The sequence below is a fragment of the Hypanus sabinus genome, chromosome 7 (assembly GCF_030144855.1).
Source record: "Hypanus sabinus isolate sHypSab1 chromosome 7, sHypSab1.hap1, whole genome shotgun sequence".
NCBI lineage: Eukaryota > Metazoa > Chordata > Chondrichthyes > Myliobatiformes > Dasyatidae > Hypanus > Hypanus sabinus.
In genome coordinates, this window is record NC_082712.1 from 132,412,739 (window position 1) to 132,429,017 (window position 16,279).

The 16,279-nt window shown below is 40.1% G+C and overlaps 1 protein-coding gene across 2 annotated transcripts in view; it reads left to right on the top strand.

The window, feature by feature from the left end:
- The window catches only part of dagla (diacylglycerol lipase, alpha), a 370,588-nt gene that overhangs the window by 283,137 nt on the left and 71,172 nt on the right, over positions 1-16,279 (top strand). For both annotated transcript variants that reach the window (XM_059975669.1, XM_059975670.1), the window contains 4 exons: positions 10,214-10,338; positions 11,507-11,666; positions 14,229-14,312; positions 15,256-15,333. In XM_059975669.1, coding sequence (XP_059831652.1) covers positions 10,214-10,338; positions 11,507-11,666; positions 14,229-14,312; positions 15,256-15,333 — 447 coding nt within the window. The remainder of the gene's footprint in view (positions 1-10,213; positions 10,339-11,506; positions 11,667-14,228; positions 14,313-15,255; positions 15,334-16,279) is intronic.

Genomic DNA, 16,279 nt, shown 5'->3' on the forward strand with positions numbered 1-16,279 from the left:
AAGATGTACTATCCAGCAACATACCTATTTAACCCTAGCCTAATTGCAGCACAATTTACAATGACCAATTAATGTACTAACCAATATCTTTGGAATGTGGGAGGAACCCCCATGCTCAGAGATGGTGTTAGAATTGAAATTTGAACTTCAACACCCGGAGCTGTAATATTATTGTGTGAACTGCTGTGCTCGTGTGGCGGGTCCAACACAACAGCACAGTTTTTCAAAAATAACTTTGGTTCAGACTAGAACATTTTAGAAGTTCCAGGTTTGATTGTCTGACTGCAAGAGAAGAACCAAATGATATTTGTAGAGCTGACAGAGAGTTTAAAAGATAGTACAGCTTCAGTACTCCTTATCCAAAATTCTAGAATATGAAAACCTCCAAAATCAGATTTTTTTTTTGAATGGAAAATTGCACAAGATGCTGGGAGGGTCACAGGTGATGTGCATGTCTGTGTACCACAGACTGCTCTAGGAAGTGACCTCACAAATATAATGGACAGAACTCGTATAATAACTGCATGAAGCAAAAACTGAAGTTATTGTTTGCGTATCGTCAGCGTCAGAGTGAACATGTGCTGCTTAACGGTGTGCTGATCATGAATCAAGCAAAAATCTATCACAACGAACTGAAAATTGAAGGTAATTGTGAACATTCAGCGGGCTATTTGCAGAAATTTTTAAAAAGGCACAGCATTAACTTATTTACATATCTGCCGAACATGAAAATCTAGCACCAGGACAAGTCTAAATGCTGATTGTTTTTATACTTTACATAAAACCTAAAAAACAATGTAAAATACAAATACTGTAGCATTTGAGTTAAAACACGACATCGTAGGTGGAGACTGAAGGCCTGCCGTTGTTTGTTGTTGTTCAACAGCAGATTCAGGTATTCTCCCCATGCTGCTGTGCTTCTTTTGTTTATTTTAATGACGTTTAATAATATTTACTGTTAAGTACATATATGTGATGAACAAGTCAAAAAGACAAAGACTGCTTACTGGGAGCTCATAAATAAAGAACCAGAAATGATGCCAATCCCAAGCTATTTCATTATATATTTCAAAATGCAAAACACTTCAGGTCCCAAGCATCTTGGATAAAGGGGACTTAACCTGTATAGGGCTGGGTGTCTACTGGGGTGGGTTATCTTCTGATGTTCTGTATAATTTGTTACAAGTACAATATGTTGTGGTAACCACAGTTAAAGTCGTTGACCTTAGTGAACTGTGGAGCCAGTAGTGCATCTCTAATTAACTGAAGCTTGCAACTGAAACAAGAATATCAGAATTGTATTGAATGAACTTTGTTTCTTACATCCCTCACATACATGAGGAGTAAAAATCTTTACGTCTCCGTCTAAATGTGCAAAGTGCAATCATAGTAATTTATAATAATTTATGATAAATAGAACAGTTATGTAACATAAGAGTACACTCAGTGCGAGTTAATCAGTCTGATGGCCTGGTGGAAGAAGCTGTCCCGGAGCCTGTTGGTCCTGGCTTTTATGCTGTAGTACCATTTCCCAGATGGTAGCAGCTGGAATAGATGATGGTTTGGGTGACTCGGGTCTCCAATGATCCTATGGCCCTGTTTACACACCTGTCCTTGTAAATGTCCTGTATCATGGGAACTTCACAACTACAGATGCACTGGGCTGTCTACACCACTCTCTGCAGAGTCCTGCGATTGAGGGAAGTACAGTTCCCATACCAGGCAGTGATGCAGCCAGTCAGGATGATCTCAGTTATGCCCCTGTAGAAAGCTCTTAGGATTTGCGGGCCCACACCAAACTTCCTCAACTGTCTGAGGTGGAAGAGGCGCCATTGTGCCTTTTTCACCATACAACTGGTGTGTACAGACCACGTGAGGTCCTCAGTGATGTGAATGCTGAGGAGCTTAAAGCTATTTACCCTCTCAGCTCCAGATCCATTGATGTCAGTAGGGGTTAGCCCGTCTGCATTCCTCTTGTAATCCACAACCAGCTCCTTTGTTTTTGCGGCATTGAGTGAGAGGCTGTTTTCTTGACACCACTGTGTCAAAGAGATGACTTCTTCCCTGTAGTCCACCTTGTTATTGTTTTGAGATAAGGTCAATCAATGTAGTGTCGTTGGCAAATTTAATTAGCAAATTAGAGCTGTAGGGTGGCAACACAGTTAGGGATATGCTGGGAGTAAAGGAGTGGACTTAGTACACAGCCCTAAGGGGTCTTGTATTGAGAGTCAGAGGGGTGGAGGTCAGGGAACCCACTCTTACCACCTGCCAGCGATCTGACAGCAAGTCCAGGATCCAGCTGCACAAGGCATGGTCAAGGCCGAGGTTTCTGAGCTTCTTGTCGAACCTGGATGGAACTGTGATGTTGAATGTGGAACTATAGTACAAGGACAGAATTCTTACATAAGCATCCTTCTTTTCCAGATGTGTAAGGATGGTATGTAGAGCAGTAGCTATTGTGCCATCTGTCGATTGGTTGTGTCGGTAGGCAAATTATGGGGGTCCAGTTTGGGTTGTAGCAAGCTACAGGTGTAGGTGTAATCTTTAACCAACCTCTCAAAGTATTTGCTTATTATTGAGCTGAATGCGACAGGATGCCAGTTGTTCAGGCATGTTACCTTGGTCTTTTTTGGTACAGAGACAATGGTGGATAATTTGAAGCAGGAGGACACTGCACTGGGAGAGGGAGAGATAGAAACATGAAGACAAGTCAGATACAGAGAAATAAAGGAAGGAAAATAAAGTTTTGGTAGATTCAGAAAGAAAAAGGTTCAAGTTAATGTGTCAGTTTAAAAAAAAAACAAGTAACAATTGCAAGAATGACAACCACGAGAAAATCTGGGGATGCTGGAAATTCAAACGATGCACCCAACATGCTGGAGGAACTCAGCAGGCCAGGCAGCATCTATGGAAATGAATAAACTGCTGACGTTTTGGGCCAAGACCCTTCATCAGAACTGGAAGGGTCCTGATTTTCCAGTCCTGATGAAGGGTCTCGGCCCATAATGAAGACTGTTCATTCTTTTCCAATTGCAAGAATGAGCTTAATTGTTTGAAATGGTTTCCTTTCTGTGATAAGTAGCTTGATTGTCATTTGAAACACTGATAACTTTAATGAAGAATTAATGAGTAATTTCTGGAATTAAAATTGAAATGGCTCTAGATAAAATGCAAAACAAAAGGCAGATTTTCATTAATTGACTAACAAGTTCTAAGGAGAGCTTTCTTAGCCCCTTTTATAGCTTCTACAGTAATGTTATTCTTTCTAGCAAAATCCAGCCTACAGTGTCTTTTCCCAATGTTATCTGTCTGATTTTGAAAAGCTTACCTTGAACAGAATTGCTCACAGCTGTGATCATCTGTAAAGTTAAATAGGTGCAGATAGAAAGCAGATCAAGCACCAGATGACATTTCATTCTTCAGATTGAAACTATTGAGCATATTTAAATCATACATAATCCTATTTGTCTGCTTTCTGTAGAAATGAAAATTGCATTTTATGCTTGTAACTTCCTGCCCTGCAGTCTAATAATTATTTAATCTTTATAGCCTGCTGCCAAGCAGCTGCCTCCTATTGCAACTGTTAATGTCATCAGAAGAGAGGAATGGAAAAATATAGGACACTGTTGACGTTAGAATCTGGAGCAACAGAGTCTTGATACAGGATTTCAACCCAAAATATTGGCAGTGTGATTCCTTTCACAAATGCTGCTTGACCCGCTGAGTCGTCCAGCAGATTGTTTATGACTCCAAATAATTCCTTCATAGGCAGCTTTTTATGAGACAGTGATGCACTTTCAGTACTGACCATGACATCCCAGCAACAGCGTGACATTTCACCTTTCCCCGTGATATACTTTTGTATATTAATGCACTTAGCAGTAAATGACCCAATGTCACCTTGTAAACTAAATAATTACAGACTTGAGTGGAAAAGATTTTCAGTTTTTGTCGAATTGAAGTGAAGTATGGCAGTGCTAGAGGATAAAAAGGTTTCTAGTGAGGTATACTACAAAAATACAGTTTGTTATTCCATTCCAAGGTCATGCTTCAGTTGCAATTTGAGAAGATAATAGGTGCCGCATCACTGTTTTCTACTGCTGCCACAGAAAGTCATTTCTGAGTGAGATTAACAACCAAGTGTCAAATTAGAGGCAGCATGTACATTAACCCTATGTCCACTGTGTCGAGCCATTCCTGAGCCTCCTACGGCGAAGACTGACAGGTCTGGTTCTGCATGAACCGGACATGGAGGTCATTCTCTCGGCCTACGCCAATGATGTACTCCTCATGATGACAGATCCCAATGACCTGCGGAGGATGTGCGAGTGCCAAGACGTTTTCTCGGCGGCATCCTCCGCCAGGATCAACTGGGCGAAGTGTTCCGGACTCTTAGTGGGTCAGTGGCAGGTGGACTCCCTGCCGGAGGAGATGAGAGCTTTTGAGTGGAGTACTAGGTGTCTCCTCTATCTGGGAGTCTACCTGAGTCCTTCTGGGGAGACCTGGCTGGCGAACTGGCAGGACCTGGAGATGAAAGTCATGGCCCGGCTGGGGCGCTGGTCAGGCCTTCTCAGGGTGCTTTCCTATCGAGGCAGGGTGGTGGTCATAAACCAGCTGGTGGCCTCCATGTTGTGGTATCGGATGGTCACCTTGGCCCCTCCTGCCCCGTTTGTTGCAAGACTGCAGAGGGAATTAGTGGACTTCTTCTGGGGCAACAGGAAACACTGGGTCTCTGCAGCGGTCTTGAGTCTCCCAGTGGGAGAGGGCGGACAGTCGCTGGTGTGCGTCCGAACGCAGCTGGCAGCTCTCCGCCTCAGGACTCTGCAGAGATTCCTGTACACCGAGCACCCTCCCAGGTGGCACGTGTTGGCGACTTTCTTCCTCCGGAGGGGCTGCTGTCTTCATGAAGACATGCGGCTACCACCGGCGGGTGTCAGCCGTACTGCTTTGCGGAGTCTGCCCGGCTTCTATCAGGACCTACTGAGAGTCTGGAACATGGTCGCCTCGGGCCGGGAATCCCCTCCTCAGGTGGAGGGCGGGGTCCTGGCCGGCCCTTGCCCTACCTCAGTGGCTGTCGGTGCGGCTCAGTTGTGTGGACCGACTCAGGCCGAGCTGCTGGTCGGGCCCAGACCCCGCAATCTTCTCCAGGAGCCGTGTCCACACAACTTGAGCCGTCTCTCATCGATACCCACAGTCCCATTCAGGGATGCAAGTAGGAGGTATCTGTATGGGCTGCTACTCCACATCCTCCACTTCCTTGCCCTTGTACACCGTCCCGACACGCCATGGCGGTCGGTCCTTCCACCCAGAGGTGAGGAGGGTCCCTACTGGAAGTCCCTTTACGCTGGGGTTCTTCCCATGCACCTGGGGGATCTCGGCTGGAGGGTACTGCATAGGGCAGTGCCCTGCAATTAGTTTTTCAGTTTGTACATGGACTTCCCACCCACATGCCACTTCTGCGGGCTGGAGGAGACCGTGTACCACATGTACATGGAGTGTGTGAGGCTGCAGCCTCTTTTTGCATATTTGCGTGGGCTGCTTCTCGCCTTCTGGCTGCATTTTAGTCCCACCCTGTTTATATATGGTCATCCAGTAAGGAAGGGGGCATGGGGGGATGAGGATGTCCTAGTCAACTTGCTCCTGGGGCTGGCGAAATCCGCCATCCGTGGGTCTTGGAAACGGGTGGCGGGAGGATCTCCCCGGGCAGACTGCCTGGCAATGTTTAGGGGGTATGTTCGTGCCCGGGTAACTATTGAAAAGGAACACGCGCAGTCCACAACGGCCTTGGAGGAGTTTCGAGACCGTTGGGCTCCGCGGGGTGTAAATGCCATCGTAGATAGGGATGGCAACATTCTGGTGTAATGTCTATTGTCTATTTGTAGTGCAGTAATTGTGTTTGCCACTGTTTTGTATATATTGTATAGCACCGAAATTTGTAATAAAGGATTTTGTAATTAAAAAAAAATGTCCACTGGGAATTAGATTGTGACTTCAGTGTGAGCTGCTTCCATTTTACTATCCCATAGTTATAAATAACATCCCATCAATCAGTTGTCTTGGTACAGCAACCCTCTTTTTTCCCAGTTACTCTCTAAATAGATTATGTTTCAAAGGTGGAAGTGTTGGTTTTAAGAGCCTGTAAAATAAGATGGAAGTTGAATTTTGCTTTCACTGTAAAGTGCCTACTGGATTATTTATAAGAATTTAACTTGGAAGTTTCAAAATATAGTGATAGATCTCTGATTAATATCAGAGATTCTGAATGGAACTTTTCAGTGTTTAGCTGGATAAGCATAGCCTTGTCTGTTGTTACATTACCTGAAAAGCATGGGAGTTAGAGGTCAGACTTGACAGCTCACATTAACACTCAACTTTGCACAGGGGTTCAGAGATAATTAAAACCAATGAAAATCACTCTGACTTTCTACAGCTGGTAAAGTTGGGTCAGGACTTTGGTGTCACTTCTTTCATCATGTGCAAGACAGGGCTTCCAGAATTCCTGCAACTGGATCTTGGACTTGAGGGAAAGACCCCAGTCAGTCCAAGTTGGCAACAACATGTCGAAGTTCATCATGCTGAGCACTGGTGCCTCCTGAAGTTGTGTGCTCAGTGTAATGCTGTTCATGCTGCTGAACCACGACTGCATTGCGAGATACATCTCAAACCGCATCACCAAATTCAATGATGACACAACAGTGATTGACCTCATTGACAACAATGATGAGTCGACATGCAGAGAAGAGGTAGAAAGGTTTGTCAGATGGTGTGAAAACAAGAACCTGAGACTCAATGTGGTCAAGACAAAAGAGATGCTTGTAGACTTCAGGAAGGCACAGGTCTATCACTCTCCATTGTATATCAGTGGCTCTGCCTTCAAGAGAGAGAGTCAAGTACAAAGTTCCTTGGTGTGCACATTATGGATGGTCTAATTTGGACCCACACCATCTCCTCATTGGTCAAGAAGGCATAGCATCATCTACACTTTCTGAGGAGACTGAGGTGTGCAAGGCTTCCCACCCTCATTCTAACAACTTTCTGCAGCAGCACCATTGAGAATGTCCTGTCTGGCTGTATTGCTGTGTGGGATGGTAGATGCAAAGTATCTAACTGCAAGACCCTACAGAGGATAGTAATAACTGCTAGGATTATGGTGGTCTAGCTCCACACTATTTCTGACATTTACCTGGGGCACTGTATGCGAAGGGCCCAAAACATTGTTGAGGGTCCCTACCACCCATCCCACAACCTCTTTGATCCACTACCATCACACGGGTGGTGCAGGAGCAACAGACTTGAGAATGCCAGATGGGTAACAGCTTCTCCCCCTAGGCTGAATGCTCGGCTCCACCAAGATCTCATCACTAGGATAACAAGCTGTTCACTGTTTAAAGTAGTGTTCACTGTTTACCTGTGCTGCGCACTTCACATGCATTTTAAATTATTTTTATTAACTTATTTGTGATAATATTTTGTTTTATGTGCTGTGTGTGATATATATATTATGGGTGCACCATAGTGTACAGGAACATTGTTTGGTTTCACATATATGTAGTCAGATGACAAACTTGAATTCGTTTAACCTCATAATAGAAGGACATCCCTTTAGCAGAGATGAAGAGGAATTTCTTTAGCCAGAGCATGGTGAATCTGTGGAATTCATTGACAGAGACATCTATGGGGGCCTAGTGATTCAGTATAATTAAAGCATAGGTTGATCGGTTCTTGATTAGTAAGATTTTCAAAGGTTATGGGGAGAAGGCTAGAGAATGGGTTAGAGAGGGTTAATAAATCAGCCCTGATTGAATGGTGGAACAGACTCAATGGGCCAAGTAGCGTAATTCTGCTCCTCTGTCTTATGGCTTTATGAAGTGTATTTGCCATAACCAGAAGGCAGCAGACTGAGAGCTGTAAGTAGGGATAATTTCAGTGACTCTTTATTGTTATACAGACAGAATGATTCGTTTCACTGCTGCAAATTTATGTGATTTTATAACTTGGTTCTGATTGGATGCTCATGACCATTTGGCTTTGCTGTATCCTCTGCAAAAGTGAAGTTGTCCAACATTCTGATGTCTGTTTCATAAAACTCAGTTCTATTCATCTTTTACTTTTTGTGCTCACCAATTAATCTCAATTTTAATGTTATCTTGTTTTCAAATCTCTTCAATCTTTTTCATCCATCCAGCTCTCCCAAGATTGCTTTGCCCTCTAATTGTGGCCATGTGCATTTAAACATTTCATTAATAATATATGTCCCTTTACTTGCATCAACCCCATGTTCCATCAACTTCTTTGGACCTCCCACCATCTGACCTATTCCTTCCTCCTCAAAATTCAGGTCTGTGACCAACTGTTTTGTCATTTGCCTTTGTATAATTCTCTTAAGTGGGCCTGTGTTGAATTTTATTTGGTAGTTAGTGAAGCCCTTTGACATAGTTTTCTGTTATTGCTAATATACACATATACTGTTACAAACCCCATTTCCAGAAAAGTTGGGATATTTTCCAAAATGCAATAAAAACAAAAATCTGTGATATGTTAATTCACGTGAACCTTTATTTAACTGACAAAAATACAAAGAAAAGATTTTCAATAGTTTTACTGACCAACTTAATTATATTTTGTAAATATACACAAATTTAGAATTTGATGGCTGCAACACACTCAACAAAAGTTGGGACAGAGGAATGTTTACCATTGTGTTACATTACCTTTCCTTTTAATAGCACTTTTTAATCGTTTTGGAACTGAGGATACTAATTGTAGTAGATTTGCAATTGGAAATTTTGTCCATTCTTGCTTGATATAAGACTTCAGCTGCTCAACAGTCCGTGGTCTCCATTGTCTGAATCTCCTCTTCATGATGCACTATACATTTTCAATAGGTGATAGATCTAGACTGGCAGCAGGCTAGTCAAACACACGCACTCTGTCTACAAAGCTACGCTGTTGTAGCCCAAGTAGATTGTGGTCTGGCATTGTCCTGCTGAAATAAGCATGGACGTCCCGGGAAGAGATGTCGCCTTGATGGCAACATATCCTAATATACGCCTCAGAGTCAATGGTACCTTCACATTCATGCAACTCACCCATGCTGTGGGCACTTATGCACCCCCATACCATCACAGATGCTGGCTTTTGCTGATAACAATCAGGATGGTCATTTTCATCTTTGGCACGGAGAACTCAACGCCTGTTTTTTCCGAAAACTAGCTGAAATGTGGACTCATCTGACCACAGCACACGGTTCCACAGTCTTTCGGTCCATCTGAGATGAGCTTGGGCCCAGAGAACTCACCGGCGTTTCTGCATCGATTTATGGCTTCCTCCTTGCGTAATACAGTTTCAAGTTGCATTTCTGGATGCAGCGATGGACTGTGTTCAGTGACAATGGTTTTCCGAAGTACTCCAGAGCCCAGGTGGCTATAATTGTCACAGTAGCATGATGGTTTCTAAGGCAGTGCCGCCTGAGGGCTCGAAGATCATGCACATTCAACAGTGGTTTCCGACCTGCCCTTTACACACCGAGATGTCTCTGAATTCTCTGCAATCTTGCGTTGGGAAATTTTCCTTTTGAACTGACTAACAATTCTCTCACGAATTTTGGCACAAAGGGGTGAGCCACGACCCATCCTTGCTTGCAAAGACTGAGCCTTTGATGGACGCTACTTTTATATCCAGTCATGATACCTCACCTGCTACCAATTAGCCTGCTTAATGTGGAGTCTTCCAAACCGGTGTTACTTGAATATTCTGTGCACTTTTCAATCTTATTTTAACTCTGTCCCAACTTTTGTTGAGTGTGTTGCAGCCATCAAGTTCTAAATTTGTGTATATTTACAAAATACAATTAAGTTGGTCAGTAAAACTATTGAAAATCTTTTCTTTGTATTTTTGTCAGTTAAATAAGGGTTCACGTGAATTAACATATCACAGATTTTTGTTTTTATTGCATTTTGGAAAATATCCCAACTTTTCTGGAAATGGGGTTTGTATATGTTTAATTGTTATATGGTTATATTATGGACAGGAAAGGAATGGCGGGTTATGGGCTGAGTGCAGGTCGATGGGACTAGATGAGAGTAAGTGTTCGACACAGACTAGAAGAACCAAGATGGCCTGTTTCCATGTTGTAATTGTTAGATGGTTATATTGTTATTTATATAAAAATACTTCTTAGTTTTTGAGACAGTCATTTTATTATTTTTTTTAGCAAGAAATGCACATGTATAAGGAGGTATGCTACTACATGCACTTTGCACTGGCTGCTTACGGCTGGCCCTTGTACTTAATGCGAAACCCAACCTGTGGAATCTGCAAACTGGCCAGCTCATGCTCGTGAGTAAAACTTATTTTATAAATGTGATTAACTTAATTTAATAAATACTAAATAATGTAACCTGCTTTTTGAACCATTATGTTGTTTCATGATTGTTCAAATAGTGTACCTAAATGTGCTTAAGCTAACAAAATAGAAGCAGATTACCTTTCATCAGTTATCATCTCACTTTCGGTGAGGTATGGAAATGGAAAAAAAAGTAGCTTATGTTCTAAGGCTGATTCTCTACTTAATGTTCCATTCCCAATGCTACTGTCCTTTTTACTCTCCTATTTAATTTGTCCTAATTATTTTACCATCATTATTCCTTTTAATTTTTTTATTCCTTTCCTTAGCCAGAGTCCTCTTCCTGTTGATGTTTCTTGATCTGTTTTACACTCTGTTAATCTTGCTGCTTTCTCTCAGTTGCTTGGGATATCTCAACTGCTACCACTAATATTTTTAATATATAGCTTACAGTCAACAGGTGTTTTGACAGTTTTAAGAATAGCACAATTTAAAAACAAAAGTTGACAAGGAACAAGAATGCAAGTCCTATTTAAGATGCTGATGAGAATCAGTATAAATCCCATAAGATTTTGGATTTTAATAACATGCAAGATAACTTACAATTTAAGATCAACATTTTATTGCCAATGTGGAAGACAGCTAGTGTGAAATGTGAAGGTGACTGTGTGATACATTGGGAAGATCGGAATGTTTATATTTAATTATTTTGGATGAATATCAGCATTAAGAGTTGTGAACAAATGCACAAAGATTAGCAAACTTGTTTGAATATCAGTATTTGAATGTGCTTTGAAAAAGCTGCATTTATGCAAGATTATTTTCTTGTATGTACTGAGGGAAGCATAGAGCCCAATGTACAATGCGGAAGTTAGAAATCATTTACTCTGTGCTTTCGAATGTTAACCCGAAGTGAATATGCTCTAAAGCCTAGTTGTTTGGTCTGAAACAGATGCATAATCGTTCTTCTGTTAGTGCCACCAAGCATTGGGAAATTGTACATGATTGTCCTGCACACATCACTAAAGACTATGAGCATACTTGTGTGACTGCTGAGTACCAGGATGTTCTAATAGTTCAATAGCAGGTATGCAACTGAAAAGTAGGTACAGTAACTCATGATTAATTAACTTTTAATACATCATTGTCTTCCATTACCAGGTGTTGCTGTTTCTGTCATCCTTTGCGACCCAGGTATGTGCCAAGTGTGACAGTTGAGGAAGACAACTGTTGCAACTGCAATGTCATTGCCATCAAACGTCACTTTCTGGATGAGAATTTTTCATCAGTAGACATCGTATATACTTCTTGCCATGATGCGGTACGTCACTTCATACTAATTGTGTAGATTGGCCATGAAACTGGGGAGAAGCATCACTGCTCTCCACTTCTACTAATACAACTGGATCTTTTGTCTTTCCCTGAGAGGGCAAGTGGCACCTTGATTCAACATCTCATCCATAACATGGCACCTTCAAAGTACATCTTTTTTTTAGTACTGAATTGAAGTGACACCCTAGATTATGTGCTCAAGACTTGGAGACAGGCTTGACCCCTTAGCCTTCTCTGGAGAGTGATAGTACAAACCTATCCTCAGCTTGATTTTCTTTCTCGTATTCCAAATAGCTTGGGCATTTGTTTTTCTATGACAGTCAACTAATGTCACATAAAACCTTATAAGTATCTTTTGTATGATTAGTAATTTTCCCACATGAGGCAGAAATAACCACTTTTAAACAGTTTTCCATTTATAGCTGTCATGGTATCCTTTGTATTCCATTCATAGGATGTCAAGCCCAGCTTTAATTAGCCATTTCTTAATTTACTTACTGTGGCTTGCTTCACTTTGAGAGCAATCAACAAAATTATTGTAGGCCTGGAGTGATGTACATACAGCAATGGGTAGGGTAGTGTAATTTTTAAGTTACTGGACTAGAAGCTGGAAATCTGGACCATTGATCTAGAAATATACATTTTAATCTCCCTCTACCACTACACAATTTAAATTGCAATAATCAAAATAAAATCTGGAATTTAAGGCAGTAAGCCAGAATCAATAATAATAATAGCTGCAAAATGAACGATTGTCATAAAAATCCATCTGGTTCAGTAACGTCCTTCAGGGAATGAAATCTCATTCTTATTGAACTTTGCAGTTCAAAGGCAATTATGGAGAGGCCATAAGAGATAACTAATCAACGACAAAAAGAAAGGGCTGGTAAACAAAAGTAGGTTTCTAACCTGGAAGGACATTAGTGGGTCAGGTATATATTGTATATGAGATTTTATTTGATCACAATTCTTGGTTGTCACTTGAAGTTTGAACACTTGTCTCTTAATCATACATTACAGTGGAAAGTCATATTACTACTCATCCAAATACTCTTGATCAGCATGGTATTGTTATATGTTCATCTATTGAATTTTCTATTTTATTATTCTTCAAATCATAGCATTTTCATATTAATAAATAATGGATGCTCTATTTTCTGCCGTTTACAACTTTTAATATTTTACAAAGGGATCAGTCTACTGTATGTATAGTAATTTGAAATGTGATGAATAATAGTACAAAAGTCATCCAAAAGTCTGAAAAATCTGCTAGTCCCGCACCAAAGTCCCGAGTTTACCAGATTATTGGAGTTGTAATGGTATATAGGTGTAATATCATTTCAAGTAGAAAACCTAGATATTCTGACAATTGTGTCCAAAATCACATTCAAATTTTTTTTTGTCTTATTGATGAAAAATGGTGTAAGGTCTATAGTGCAACATACCAGGAAAATTGAAGAGACAAAAAGTGAAGGCAAACTGTAAAACAAGTTTTAATAATTTAATCATGTTCAGATTTATATCTGGAAAAGAAAAGGTGATTCCTAAATATGAGAAATATGGAATGCTGAGGCCTTAGAAAAGCAAGAAGTTGTTTATATATGACACATGCACATCTTCACAAGATCACTTCTTTATCTGTGAACTTCTTTTGTTATGTTGACAGATGTGGCAGCTAATTTGTACACAGCATGGTAAAACAATTGGGTTTGAGATTAGCAACCCAATCCTGTAAAAACCCAGGTTTTCAGAAACACTAACAGAAGCCTCAAAGACCTCATCTCTGGGAGAGGAAGGCTCTTCACCCAGAAGGTGTATAAAGTCATGTGGTGAAAGCAGAAGCCACAGGGCCAATCAACCCAGAACAGAGGACTCTGGTGAGCTGTGCCCCAGGAGGGGGTAATGCATTTAAAAAGATGGTAAAACAAACAAATCATTAGAGAGCTTATTTTTGGTGCTGTTACTGTAGAAACAGGCCATGATACCAGAAGAACTCAAAAGCTCTAATGTCATGTGGTCTACAAAATTTACATCAACAGAATATTTAATATCTAATCCAAAAGATAGCTATGTGATAATGCAAGACTTTGATGCTGCCCTGAAGTATCAGAATCATATGTTCTTGGCTTTGTAGCTGTGCTTGTTTCTGTAAACATGATTCAGACAAGGTATGATTGTAAATTGAAAACTAGAATTAGAATAGGAACCTCCATGAAGGCCCTTCATTTTAATATAATAATGATGTTGTAGGTTGGAAAATATGTAGGATCACTTATTTGAAACTTAGAAAGGACATCTTATATATTTTAAACAAACAAATATCTTGTAAATGAAGTAGTTTACTACAAAAAAGCTTTTCTCCTATTTTTGAAGGAGATTAACTTCATGGAATGAACAAGTAAATCAGACCTTAAAAGTCATTAGATGTACAAAATATTAATTAGTTGTTTTAAACTCATCTAGGAGTTTTTTGGGAAATCTCTTAATTTCTTTGATTTTCAGTTTGTGACAAAACGGTTCATTGGTAGTATATTAATTTTATTCTCTTTAGGTGTTTGAGACACCATTCTTTGTTGCCGTAGATCACATGAAGAAAAAGGTGGTGATTAGTATTCGGGGGACCCTTTCACCTAAGGTGAGGAATTATAGGTATTCTAAGTTTTCAGTTAATTACTAAGATTGAGTTACTCAGAAAGCCTAGGTTCTCACGTAATTCTTCAGGGTCATAAGAATAGTTATCTTCTAACTTTTAATACTTAAATAATTTATTATCATACAAAAAGATCATTTGCACAAAAATATTTTAAGTTTGTACATTTTGAGACTTTTATTTTTACAGTGTTTGCCCAGACACAAGCACACAGTTGGGAAGTACATAAAAGCTCCCATCCTAGATATACAAACCCATTCTGTTACACAACTTAAAATGTATTGAGAGGTGCAGAAGAAAACACACTTTTGTATAACCTAAACAGGAATGCTGAGTTACATGCTTCTAAGTTAGATACATGAAGATAACATTTTCCAGACAACATACTACTCAGAAGTAACAGCCTGACAGGCTTGCACTGCCACATATGTGACCTGATATGTATACACACATTTCTACATACAGCTGTTTGTCCACACTTCTGTGTAGCCAGATAAGCTCAGGAAACTAATGAATATATGCAAACAATTTAAAACAAAATATGTTAACATTCTCATTGCAATCTTTTGTAAAGAACAATGCTTAAGTAGAGATGATTATGTCATAAATGTATAAAGAAATATATTTTGCTGTATGTAACAACTCCAACATCCACCCTCCTTACACTATTTCTTCTATTCATCTGAGAAGAGAATCAAGGTTGATTGTAACGAAATATGTTGATTATGTGGGTAAAGAAATTGCAATCTACCTGAACCTCATAACAAAACCCAAGGAAGTAAAGGGAAAGAAATAAAGGAAGAGAAAAAATTTAGCAAAGACTAGCTGTTAATTTCAAAATGTTACTCTGCCTTTGCATGGTGTAATGACTTCAATCTGGAATTCTGAGGTTTATATCTATTCTGAAGTGATCTAATTCTGCTGACAGGATGCTCTGACCGATTTGACTGGAGATGCTGAACGATTACCAGTTGAGGGGCATCATGGAACATGGCTTGGTCATAAGGTGAATAGAATTTTTGTCTTGTCCTTCATTTAGCCATGAAGAAAATACCTGACTTTTAATACTTGGATAATATATTTTGTTAATTATGCAAATTGCATAGCATCCTTTGCCATACAAACATTTATCCTTTATCACTCTGCAAGTTAAATGTTTTTTTTTACTTTCACATTTTGACTGTCTTTTTTCATTTAAATGTACTTTATTAAAAACATTTAAATGAATTTTAAATACATAAATCTTCTAGTTGCAATGCCATATCTGAAAATATATTTCAGACGCTTTGCAAGCTTTATTTCAGATCATTGACTTCATTACCTTTCTCTCTGAAAGTGGCTACAAGGGTAGATGGAATGGTAAAGGCAGCATGTGGCATGCTTACATTTGTTAGTCAAGAAATTGAGTTCAACAGTTGGGAAGTTATGTTGCAGTTTTGTAAGACACTAGTTAGGCTGCAGATGCAATATTGCATTCAGTTCTGGTCGGCCCATTATAGGAAGAATGTTGAGGGTTCAGAAGAGCTTTACCAGGATGCTACCTAATAATAAGGAGGGGTCAAACTTGGATTGCTTTTTTCTGGAGCACCAAAGGTTGAACAGGAGAGATCTTAAACATGACACTCTACAGATGCTGGAAATCCAAAGTAACTGGAGTAACTCAGCAGGTTAGGCAGCATCTATAGAAATTAATAAACAGTTGACATGTCGGGCCAAGACCCATCATTGGGACTGGAAAAGGAAGAGGAAGACACCAGAATAAAAATATGGTGCAGGGGAAGGAGGACTAGCTTAAAGGTGAAGCCAGGTGGGTGATAAAGGTAAAGGGCTGGAGAAGAAGGAAAAGCACCAAAAGGAGGTGATAAACAGGTGAGGATAAGAGGCCAGTGTGGGGAATAGAAGAAGGGGAAGGGGGAGTGGGAAGAAAATTACCAGAAGGAGAAATAAGTGTT